Source organism: Nannospalax galili, unplaced genomic scaffold, assembly GCF_000622305.1.
Source record: "Nannospalax galili isolate Female #2095 unplaced genomic scaffold, S.galili_v1.0 scaffold300, whole genome shotgun sequence".
NCBI lineage: Eukaryota > Metazoa > Chordata > Mammalia > Rodentia > Spalacidae > Nannospalax > Nannospalax galili.
The window spans coordinates 1,745,302-1,757,388 of record NW_008347322.1 but is presented as its reverse complement, the minus strand read 5'-3'; the positions used below and the strand labels follow the sequence as shown (position 1 = coordinate 1,757,388).

Sequence of the window (12,087 nt, the reverse complement as noted above, 5' to 3'; positions counted from 1 at the left end):
GAATATTCAGCATAAAATAGGTATGTGAGCCAGGCTTGATGGTAGACGCCTGCAACTCCAGCACTGGCGAAGTGGAGGAAGATCCAAAGTTCAAGGTCAGGGCTGGGGCAAGTTAAGAACACTTGCTGCTCTTCCAGAGGATCTGAGTTCGGTTCCCAGCATCCATGTAGGGGGTGACTCCCATCTACCCAGGGATCTGACACTTTCTGGCCTCCATGGGTATCAACACACCGCATTTACTCACACACTACTAATTAAAAAAAAAACTGTCAAAGACTAATGAGACAGTGCCTCCCTGTAGCCCCAGCTGGCCTTGAACTTGTTATGTAAACCAGGCTGGCCTTGAACTCACAAGAGATCCTCCTGCCTCTGCCTGGGATTAAAGGCATGCATCACCGCACCCCGTCAACAAAAGATATTCTCTAAGAATAAAAGTTCAAGGTTGGAATGGTAAAATGGCTCAGCAGGTAAAGGCACCTACTGCCAAGCCTGAGGACTGGAGTTCAACCCCAGGAACCCACATAAGGACTGACTCCCACAAAGACAACTTGTCCTATAACCTCCACTCATGTACTTTGGCACATGTGCATGCCCCCACCACCCCATGACCTCCAAACACAAAATATAGGATGTAATAATTTTTTCTTTTTATCCTTGGCTATCCAAGGCCAGCCTCAGCGACATAAGATCTTGTATCAAAAAGGATACTTTTTCCAGAGAGTGGAAGGACAGGACTTCTGCTGGGCAGAAGACAGAGCATGGCTTTATCCAGATTTGGGATCCCGCAGGACCTAGTCATTTCCCCTCTGGTGATTCGGAGGCCTCCCGCCTCTGGAGAACAGACCTTCCCTTCAGTGGGGCTCAGTGACTGCAGCCTCTTGGAAGCCACATCCTGTAGTCCCCTCCACTTGGGGGTCCAGAGTCAGAGCCTACCTTCCAATGGAACAGGCAACAGTACAGTACCACTCCCAAGGCCCAGCTGTGGGCTCTGCGACTCCTGCCCGGCGGCTTCCCCTCCAGGTTTTTTCTCTTCCATTTCCTCCCTCTTTTCCCTCATTCCTCATTCCAAATCCCAGAGATGGTGAGCTGCCCTGTGCACAGCCTAACGGGCCAAACCCCAGTCTCCCAGCCAGCACTGAGCCCTCCCAGTAACACAGGATTCTCCCAGCAGTCTCCGTGGAGCTGTAGTTCTGGCTGCCCGAGACCTAGGGCAGCATGGATGCCGCCCTGTGGTTTGTGCCTGCTGGGTGTTGATGGACATTCTACCTGGAGGGCTTCCTCCAACCCCAACCCTAAGGGTTCTGGGGGATCCGGGTGAGGCCCCCTGGCTGAACCCTGTAGCAAACACTCCAGAGCCGAGCCCCGTTTCAGCAACTCCTGCCAGGGACCCTTCGCTGTTGTTTCAAGGCCACAGTTTCCCCAAACCTCAGTCCCATGTGACACAGGGCCCAGCTCAGGGAGCCTCGTCTGCTTATGCCAAGGGGAATCTTGTGGCCTTTAACTGCCCTGCAGACCACTGGCCTGTGTAGACTTATGCTTTGAGTGAAAGCTGGGCTGGTTGCCACCGAGCTTGAACAAGCATTTGGGTCTTGGTGCTCACATCCTGAGCTGTGGCACCTAGGCACTCTGTATGGTGACCTCTAATCCACTCAGCCCCGAGCCCTGCCCACCCTCCCCCTCCCCTGTAAGAGCTTGGTATACATGGGTTGCAGCCCAGTACCCTGTGTACCGCTCCTGAGGGGTTAGGGTGAGCAGGGTGGGCGGCAAAAATCCCAAGAATCACTAGCGATCTGAAGGGATACCTGCAGCCTGTCTCAGGCCCACCGCTGTGTCCTTCCTTACAACAGGGACATGCAGTTGATGGGCACTCAGTTGTTCACACCCAGCCTGTGGGAGGACAAGCACCATGCTGCTGCCTCCTCAGATACCTGTTACCACTGCTGACTCTACAGAGTCCCTAGCACACAAGTGACAAATGCCACTTACAGGCTGAGGGCTCCCGGGCATGTGCTACTGACAAAAGGCTATTTCTGCGTAGCTCTGTCTACCTGCTTTACCCTGCCTGTGTGCTCTGGCTGAGCTTCCCCATGATTCCTGCTGCAACATCACATTGCAAAACAGCCCCTGATAAAACGAGACTGCCAGAACAGGAGTAAAAAATTCTTAAAAAACTGACTTTTTCTGTCTTTTTTTTTCTTGAGACAGGGTCTCATGTAGCCCAGGCTGGTCTTGAACTCCTGATCCTCCTGTTTCCACCTCCCAAGTGTTGGAATTACAGGAGGAAAATAATTTAATTGAGACAAGAAGTGAGCTGGACTGCCTGGCACAGACGCCCTGCTGAGGTGGAAGCTTCTGGGGCGGGGAGAACCGTGTCTTTAGGCAATCCACTGGGCCAGCCAGGTCCCTGTCCTAATGGCAGCGAGAGGCTATGTGAGACGCGCAATTAACCCGAGACTGTCCCCAGAAAAGAGGCAGCCAAGAATTAGCTCAGGTTGTCGGCCCTGGGGTAGCCATATTCAGGAAACACAGGACCCTGATGCCAAAGATGGCTGATGGGGACAGGAGCCAGCACAGTGCAGTTTCCTGCTCAGAATAGGCCTTCCTAGCTGGTGTATAAGGGGCAGGGTGGCCTGTCATGAGGAACGCCTCTTGTCTACTCAGATGATTAGTTGGCTGTCCCACTGTCCTCGGCCCTCTTGACACTCGGCAGCTGATACAGAATCTCCATCTGCCTCCTCTTCTCTTTGGCCCTGTTGATGGTTGTGCAGAAGAGCCTGCAGTAGAGATGGACAGCTGGAGGTGAGTCATCATTGCCCGGGATGGGGTAGGTGATGAGGCATGGGTTGCAGTTGGTGTCTACGATGCCAACCGTGGGGATGTTCATCTTGGCTGCATCCCTCACAGCCACGTGGGGCTCAAAGACATTGTTGAGCGTGTGTAGGAAGATGATGAGGTCTGGCAGACGGACCTCGGGCCCAAAGAGGAGCTGTGCGTTGGTCAGCAAGCCACCCTTGAAGTAGCGGGTGTGGGCGTACTCGCCACAGTTCTGGGCTGTATTCTCAATCAGGTGCATGAACTGCCGGTTACGGCTCACAAACAGGATGATGCCTTTGCGGTAGGCCACATGGGCTGTAAAGTTCAAGGCCAGCTGGAGATGTGAAGCTGTCTGCTCCAGGTCAATGATGTCCTGGTCCAGGCGGCTCCCAAAGATGTATGGCTCCATAAACCTACCAGAAATCCCACCAAGGCAAGTGTGACCAATGCTCATGAAGCCTGGTCCCCCCGCCATCCAAAGACCTCCATCAGCAATCCAGGCTCCCCTATGGGGAGCCTACAGACTGGGAGGCACAATTCACACCTACTTCCTGCAGACAGACCACAAGTACCTTGTCCACGAGTGACCGGCTGGAGACCCAGTGCTGCGGAGGAGGGCAGTCACCTCAGGTGTATGGTGCAAACTGTCCTGCCCTAGTCCTTTCCCTGTGGGGATCTGGGGACTAACTGACTCCACATTAAACATGAACTTGAGCCAGGACACTTTGCCTAGTGCTGGTCTCTTCTTTAAAGATTATTTTTATTTTATGTGTATGAGTGACTGTCTGCATGTTTGTATGTGTACCATGAACATGCCTGGGTGCTCAGAGGCCAGAAGAGGGTGTTGGATCCCCTAGAACTGGAGTTACAGATGGCCATGAGCTGCCATGTGGGTGCTGGAAAATGAACCCAGGTCCTCTGCAAGAGCAGCCACTGCTCTTAACTGCTAAGCCATCTCTCCAGTCACCTCAGTGTGTGGCCACTTCTGACTCTTTTGTGAGGCCTTTCCACTCGGATGGCCAAACTTCCCAAGCCTGATATGTCTCACCATGTCCGTGAATGGTTTCAATACCCACTTCATACTTGGTGGTGTTGCTAATACTCCCACCTTGCCCCCACTTCTAACCTTGACCTGACCTCACTGCTCTGCCCACACTGTGCCAACTACCTGTGCCGGCAGCCAGCTTTGTGTCCCAGGTGCACTCTGGCCTCGAAGAGGCTCTTCACGGAAAACAGCTCCTTGACATTGAAGAAGTCAGAATGTTTCAGTGGTAAATCCAAGATCTTGCGCTGGAGATCTGGGTAGGGAGAAGGGGAGGACCTGCTGTGTGGCCCACCACCACTCAAGACCATGTGTCTCAGGGCTGGGGGCCAGGAGAAGTCCTAGGAACGATCTGGAAGTCCTTTTCATGCACTGAAGGACTGGGGTCAGAATCTGATGTTGCCCTGGTTAGCCCCTTCCCTTGATTTCCATGGAAATCAGAGGATAGCAACAGGAGGAGCCTTACTGGTCACCAGGTGGGCAGATCCAAGCCTGGTTCTCACTGGTCTCGGGAGCCACTTGGCCAACAGGGTGGTACTCTCATCCTCCCCCCACCCCGGAGGACGTGTCCTGTTGGAACCCTGCAGTGTCCAGCCTCACCCCGACTGGCTGCAATGGCCCGGGGTCTCTCGGGGCTGCCCTTCTTGGAGCCCCGACCAGCCCCCAGCCGCTGACTTTTACCGTGGTCGTCCTGGGGTTCGCTGCGTGCAGGGTTCGGGGCTCCCGTCAGCATCCTGCCGCTTGGCCCAGCCGGGCCTGGGGTCGCCTTCCGCAGGAAGCCGGGCCATCGCCGCGCGGACCGGACACCTGCGGGGAGAGAAGCCGCTGGGCCCGCGTCCCCGCCCTCCCCACCCGGTCCTCCCTTCCCTACGGCCCGCGGCGCTCACCTGCGCACAGCAGCCGGGGGAGCGCGGTCCGGGCGGGCGCCATGGCGGGAGCGTGCACCAGGTCGCGGCGGGCGTCGACTGCTCCCGCCGGGGTGAGCGTCTCCGCCTCCTCCTCCGCCGGGTGCGCGGGGCCGCAGCGCCGCCTACAGGCCAGGAGGACCGCGCCCGCTGCAGCCGCTGCCGGCTTCCGCACCGGGCCAAGGAAAGCAGCTGTCCAAAACGGTGTTTCTTTCTTGTTAAATATTCTTTTTATTGAGACACGGTTTCTAACTCAGGCTGGCTCTGAACTCTCTATGTAGCCAAAGATGACCTTGACCCATTGATCCTCCTGCCTCCACCTTCCCAAGTGCTGGGATTACAGGCATGTACTACCACCACGTCATTCAAGGAGTCACTTTTCAATAGACGCTAAGCCCATAGCCCCCAAGATCACACACACACACACACACACACACACACACACACACACACTTTTTATTTTTATTTTATGTGTATGAGAGTTTTGCCTGCAGGTGTGTAAGTACGCCCACGTTGTGCATTGCCTGAGGAGGTCAGAAGAGTGTTAGATCTCCTGGAACTGGAATTATGGACGGTTGTTGGGAACCAAACCCGGGTCTTTTCTGTAAGAGCTGCGGGTGCTCTTAACCGCTGAGCCATCTCTCCAGTCCCTACATTTTTATTTTTTGAGACAGGGTCTCACTATGTAGACCTAGCTGGCCTCCACCTCACAAAGATACCCCTGTTCCTGCCCCACTGAGTGCTGGGATTAAAGGCCTCCACCACCATGCTGGGCTCCAAGATCATTTAAAAATATTTTTTATTTATTATTTTTATTTTATGTGTATGCATGAATTGCCTGCATGTAGGTAAGTGCACTGGTGTTGTGTAATGCCCTTGGAGGCTGTTGGATCCCCTGGAACTGGAGTTAAGGACAGTCGTTAGCTACCATGGCGGTGCTGGGATTCGAACCTGGGTCTTTTGCAAAGAACAGCCAGTGTTGTTAACTACTAAGCCTTTTCTCCAGCCCCAGCCAAGATCATATTTTAATTTTACTTTAAAATTTTCTTCCTGTGCAGCCCCAGCTGGCCTGGAACTCACTATGTAGACTGGGCTGGCCTCAATCTTACAGAGAGATCCTTCTGCCTCTGCCTCCCCAGTGCTGGCATTAAGGTCGTACACCGCCACTCCCACTCCCCAACATAATTTTTAATGTTTCAACAATATTTGGGGGGCTGGAGAGATGTCTCAGCGGTTAAGAGCACTGGTTACTCTTGCAGAGAACCGGAGTTCTATTCCCAGCACCCACACTGCAGCTAACAACCATCCATAACTCCATTTCTGGGGGATCCGATGCTCTCTTCTGACCTCCACGGGCACTGCACGACACAGGTGCACTTACATACATGCAGGCAATACACTCACACACATAAAATAAAAATAATAAAATGTTTTAAAAACAGTGTTTGATTTCAGAGGATTCCCTAAACTTGGCAATATCTCGGGTCTACATCTTGGCTGAGGCTCGGGCACACCTAACTGTGGCGAATTTGCTGGTGAAGTGCCTAGGGTTTCATTTGTTCAGGACTTGCTTCCTCTTGGATGTTCCCAAGAGTCCCAGAAAAAGGCCCGGGCCATCCCGGAGGGGCTGCAGGGTGCTGGAAGCTTGAGACTCCTCCTAGACCCTTAACCCTTCGTTACAGAACTTCTAGGAGTTTCTACAGTTATGCACGGATCCTGGAAGAGCCTGCCTTCTAGGATCCACCTCCTTCCAGTAAGGTGACACGGTCGCCTAGCAACGGGAAGCCGCGCCACTGCAGCTGCAGCAGACTTGGAGGCTGTGCTGGGCCAGTTTCCTGCAGAGGCCAAATGTCTCAAGAAAAACCCCAGGAGTGCGTGCAGCCTGTGGAGCCCGTGGAGCCCATGAAGCCTGCGGAGCCCATGGAGCCCATGAAGCCTGTGGAGCCCATGAAACCTGTGGAGCCCATGGAGCCTGTGGAGCCTATGGAGAGTATGGAGCCCATGGAGCCCAAGGCCAACGCTGCCCCAGAGAAGACCAGTGACTACTACCGCGTGAGCAAGCAGTTGCCGGTCAGGTTCAACCATCCCGAGTGGTTTCGGGGCTACAGGTGAGGCCGCCACCTTCATGCAGCGTGGTGCGGGGTGCTGGGGCTGGTCCTCACTCTGGCTTACGCGTGTGCGTGAGACCCCCCCAGAAGCTCCCAAGCCTCTGGCCACTGAGGTCAGTCCTGTGCCTTGATCTGTCGTTATCACCAGTGTGGATCATAGAAGTGTTCTCTGAGAACTCTACAAGTGGATGTGTGTGGATGCAGGGTGGTGGGGGAGTGGAGAGGTCTCTCTGCAAGTTACAGAGCTCAGCTGTGGTCCAGACACCCTTACTGTGCCCAGGGTGCAGCTCTTCAAGCTCTGACTATCCCTGCCAGCTGCGAGCCTTCCAGGGAGCCTGGCTCTTGGAAAGGAGGATAGATAAAAGCCTTGACTGCTGATGGGGCTGGAGAGATGGTTCAGCAGTTAAGACCATTGGTTGCTTTTGCAGAAGACCTGGGTTCAATTCCCAGCACCCATATGGTGGCAAACAACCACCTGTAACTTCAGTTCTAGGGAATCCAACACCTTCTGGCCTCCAAAGGGCATTGCATGACAAGGGTGTATGTCCATACATGCAAGCAATAGACTCATACACATAAAATTATATGTGTGTGTATATATATATATATATATAGAGAGAGAGAGAGAGAGAGAGAGAGAGAGAGAGAGAGAGAGAGCGCCTTAACTTCTGTGGAGCAAGTGCAGACACCTCCCCGATTCCTGGCCTTTGGTCCCTCATGCGTCCTACAGGGCCGGGTCTATGGTGACTGTGGTCCCCAATTGCAGCATAGGACAGTTTGCTGAGGCTTCATGGGATGAACTGTTGTCCAGCTGGTAGCTGTGGTATTATAGACCAAGGTCATGCTTCCCCTTCTCTCCACCTTACAGAAGTTTGGTCTCTGTAGTGGGGCTCAGAAGCAGAAGGACCCAAGAGCGACAGGGTCTTGAAGCTGAGCTGCTGCTCCCAGCATAGCTGCCTGTGCAGGATGCTTTACGTCATCTTGACACAAACTAGAGTCACCTGGGAAGGACTGGCGGTTGAGGAATTTTCTCCATCAGTCTGGCCTGTGGCCATATCTGTGAGGCATTTTCTTAATTATTAATTGAATTGAAGTAGGAAGGTCCAGCCCTCTGTGGGCGGTGCCATCCCTGGGCATGTGGGCCTGGACTGTATAAGAAAGGTAGCTGAGAAGTCAGGGGGAGCACGCCAGTCAGCAGCGCTCCTCCATGGTCTCTGCTTCAGCTCCTGCCTCCAGGCTCCTGCCCTGGTTTCCCTCGGTGATGGACTGTGAACTGTAAGTGAGATAAACTCTGTCCTTCCTCAAGTGGCTTTTGATCAGTGTTTTATCACAAGTGAACTAGGACACTAACCTATTTGGCAACGACAGTGTGCTCTAAGGCCCCACTAGGGCTAGGGATCAGCATTTGATAGCTGGGTGCTCTGTAAGGGTTTGCAGTTTGGGGCCAGCAGAGGAGGCCAGGAGGCAGGCCTACCAGGAGAATCTGCTCCCTGTGAGAGCTCCATTTATACCGCACCGCTACCTGGGGACACTACTCTCTTTGGGGCATTGCCAACAAAGCTCCTTTAATTACGTTCTTTAAGTCTGTGGCTTGGCTGATTTCAAATGAATGGGAAACTGAGTATGTTTCTCTCCTACAGGATCAAGGGCCAAGTCTCTCTGTACAGGACCAGTAACCAGACTTATGGGAGCAGAGCACCTACCGTACATGAGATGCCGGTATGTATCAAGTCAGGTACATGTGGATGCTGTGTTTCTAGAAAAGGGAGTTCTGAGGAGGCAGGGGAACCCATGTTCCAAAATTACAATTGTGGGACACTTCAAATAGTGTTGAAACAGGGAGGGTAGAGAGATCATGGAATACATAGAGAAGCAAAGTGCATTCCAGAAAGGGAAACACATATGTAGACTCACTTCCACGTTGTCCTCATCCCTATTTCACACGCACTCACTCACATCTTCACACATGTACTCCTTCACATAGGTACCCAGAGGCAAGTCAAAGAAGCCCTATGAGGAAATCCGGGATGGTGCCTGGGGATTGAGCTCACACCCAGGCCCAGGGAAAACAACCGTGGACCAGTGTGGCATCTCCAGGTTACTAGGACACCCTGTTTGGGGTGAGGCTGTTGGGGGAGTGTTCTAGTTTGATTCTCTATTCCTGAGATTAAACAGCAACCAAAGGCAACTTGAGGACGAAAGGGTTAATCTGGTATACACTTCATGTCACGGTCCATCATTGAGGGAAGCCAGAGCAGGTTAAGAACCTGGGAGCAGGAGCCGAAGCAAAGACCATGGAGGAACACTGCTTACTGACATGCTCCCCTGGCTTGCTTGCTTATATAGCCCAAGGTCGCCTGCCTAAGGATGGTAGGGCCCATAGTAGGCTGGGCCCTCCTACATCAATTAGCAATTTAAAAAATGCTGCACAGCTGGGGCTGGAGGGATGGTTCAGTGGTTAAGAGCACTGACTGCTTTTGCAGTCAGTTCCCAGCACCCACATGGCAGATAACAACAGTCTGTAACTCTAGTTCTAGGGAATCTAGACGCCCTCTTCTGACCTACACAGGCATTGCATGACATGGGTGCACTTATACGTGAACAGGCAATGCACTCACACATACAAAAATAATAAAGTATTTTTTTTTTGGTCTTTTTGAGACAGGGTCTCCCTGTAGCCCCAGCTGTCCTGGAACCAATATGTAGACCAGGCTGGCCTTGAACTCAGAGAGATCTGCCTGCTTCTACCTCCCGAGTGCTGGGATTAAAGGCGTGTGCCAGCACGCCTGGTATAATAAAGTATTTTTAAAAAATGCTGCATGGACAGGCCCACAGGCCAGTCTGATGGAGGCAGCTCTGAAGTTGAGAGTCTTTTTTCCCAGGTGACTCTAGTTTGTGTTGTTGGCAAAAACTAACCAGCACAGGGGCATTTCCCCCATGGTCAGCATGTGAAAAGACTTGGTGATTGCTCATTTAGTTGTGTCATAGGAGTGAAGAAATCTTGTGAAAAGATTAGTCGCTGAGAGGCTTTCTGGACTCCCAGAATTGGGGATGAGGCTTCCTATGGGAAGCAGGCACCCCCTTCACACAGCTGCTTCTACATTGTTTGTTTTTTTTTTTGAGACAAGGCCTCATGTAGCCCAGGCTAGCCTTGGACTCACTGAATAACTGAGGATGGCCTTGTGATCCTCCTGCCTCTACAACCCAAGTGCTGGGATTACAGGTGTGTACCACCACGCCTGGTTTTGTGTAGGGCTGGGGATTGAACCCAGGGCTTTGTGTGTGCTAGGCATAGTGTTCTAGCTAAGCCACACACCCAGCCCTGGCTTCTGCTTTTATAAAAGGTTATGAGACTCTCACCATTTTGTGCAGGCTGTGGGGAGGTCACCATCCATGCTTGTATGAGGACTTTCCAGGGAGGGAACATTCACCTTTTTTTTTGGTCTTTTGAGACAGGGTCTCCCTGTAGCCCCAACTGAACTGACCTGGAACTTACTATGTAGACCAGGCTGGCCTCAAACTCCCAGAGATCTGCTTGCCTCTGTCTCCCAAGTGCTGGGATCAAAGGCGTGCACCACTATGCGTAGCTTGGAAAATCCCCAGTCTTAGGATAGTCGTGCCTAGCTTCAGAGTACTCCAAGCCCCACCCAACCTGCATACCTGAACAACTGACCAGAGGTCAGAGGCTCTCCTTCAGTCCAGTGTAGTTCTCAGTTACCTGATATATCTCGAATGCCAGGGCCCATTAAAGACAGAACAAAACCAGACCAAACATGTTTTGGGTCATGGTGGCTCTATCTCCAAACAAAGCCACAGACTCAGGACTAGTGATGTGTCGGATGACACCACAAAGAGCTGCTGAGACTGAATTTGTATCAACAGGGACTCCCCTGACTTGTGCACACCTGGAAATTTTACATGGGTGGCGGCTGAGGTCCTAGAATTCATGACACACCACCAGCCCTACCTGGACTGCCCCTCTTCCTGAGGCATGACTGACAATGTGGGAACACATAAAGATACTCATCCGGATGTAGGGGACGTTCCTAACCCTTGCCCCACCATTTTGGGTGATTGCCCTAGGCTGCCCAGCCCATCTGCCTGGGTCACTGAGAAAATGTTCCTCTTGTTAGTGATGGGGTTCAGCACTCACTGGAATTAGCATGCAATGGCCAGGAGGTATCAGACGGAAGATTGGAAGTGGGTTTTCCCGAGTCTCATTCTTGCTCAGCCTGGGGCCCACCCTTGACTGAATCCTCTGCTCTGGGGTCAGTGTCCTAGTTTATTTTCTGTTGCTGTGGTAAAACACTGACTAAAAGCAACTTGGAGAGGCTTAAAGCTCACAGTCCATCATGAAGGAAAGCCAGTGCAGGGACTCAAAGCAGGAGCTTGGAGCACAAGCCATGGAGGGACACTGCTGGTTGGCCTGTTTCCCCCAGCTTGCTCAGGTAGCTTCCTTGATTTTACTTTATGTGTGCATTTTGCCTTGCATGTATGTACGTGCACCTGTGTATGCAATGACTATGGAGGTCAGAAGAGGACGCTGGATCCCCTGGAACTGGAGTTACAGATGGTTGTTAGCCACCATGTGGGTGCTGGGAATTGAACCCAGGTCCTTTGCAAGAGCAGCCAGCACTCTTTACTTCTGCACCATCTCTCCAGCCTCCTCAGATACCTTTCTTATACAGCCCAGGCTCATGTATCCAGGGATGGCACTGCCCACACTCATAGTGGGCTGGGACCTCCTACATCAATTAGCAAGAAAATGTACCATATACAGGGCCATAGGCCAGTGTGATGGAGGAAATCCTCAGTTGAGGCTCCCACTTTCTAGGTTGTCAAGTTGACAGCAAAGACTAACCATCATACCTTCCCTGTAGGGACAGAAAGTAACAATGCTTTGACTCTTAAAAAAAATGCAGTGGCTGGAGTGGGTATTTTATTCTTTATGATTCTTCCATGGTGGGTACCTGTCATTATTCATTTCTCAAAACACACAGAATGTGTGCCACCAGGAGGAACCCTGAGGGTTCACTGTGACAGTCAGTCAACAGCCAAGTAGAGTGTTGGCCCACCTGCAGCCCATACGCCTGCCATGTTCCATGCTAACAGTCAGGGGAGCTGTGCATTTGAGCTGGATTTGGACACTGGATTTTATGCCCAGTTTTCCTGTAGATCTTAAACTTGTCTTTTAAATGTCTTAAAAAAAAAAAAAAAA

General features: G+C 52.2%; 2 protein-coding genes across 2 annotated transcripts in view; one reads left to right on the top strand and one right to left on the bottom strand.

Annotated features, from left to right (window-relative positions):
* Positions 1-625: 625 nt before the first annotated feature.
* Positions 626-4,844, bottom strand: Mrps2 (mitochondrial ribosomal protein S2). The gene is made up of 4 exons (XM_008843939.3): positions 4,744-4,844; positions 4,538-4,663; positions 3,983-4,112; positions 626-3,227 (listed from the first exon to the last, which is right to left on the bottom strand). Exons 1-4 carry the CDS (start codon positions 4,784-4,786, stop codon positions 2,666-2,668), a joined length of 861 nt encoding a protein of 286 aa, XP_008842161.1. The 5' UTR covers positions 4,787-4,844; the 3' UTR covers positions 626-2,665.
* A 1,732-nt stretch (positions 4,845-6,576) lies between these two features.
* Positions 6,577-12,087, top strand: part of CUNH9orf116 (chromosome unknown C9orf116 homolog) — a 16,779-nt gene continuing 11,268 nt past the window's right edge. Inside the window, exons 1-2 of the mRNA XM_029568702.1 lie at positions 6,577-6,869; positions 8,510-8,588. Coding sequence (XP_029424562.1) covers positions 6,610-6,869; positions 8,510-8,588 — 339 coding nt within the window. The 5' untranslated portion in view covers positions 6,577-6,609. The remainder of the gene's footprint in view (positions 6,870-8,509; positions 8,589-12,087) is intronic.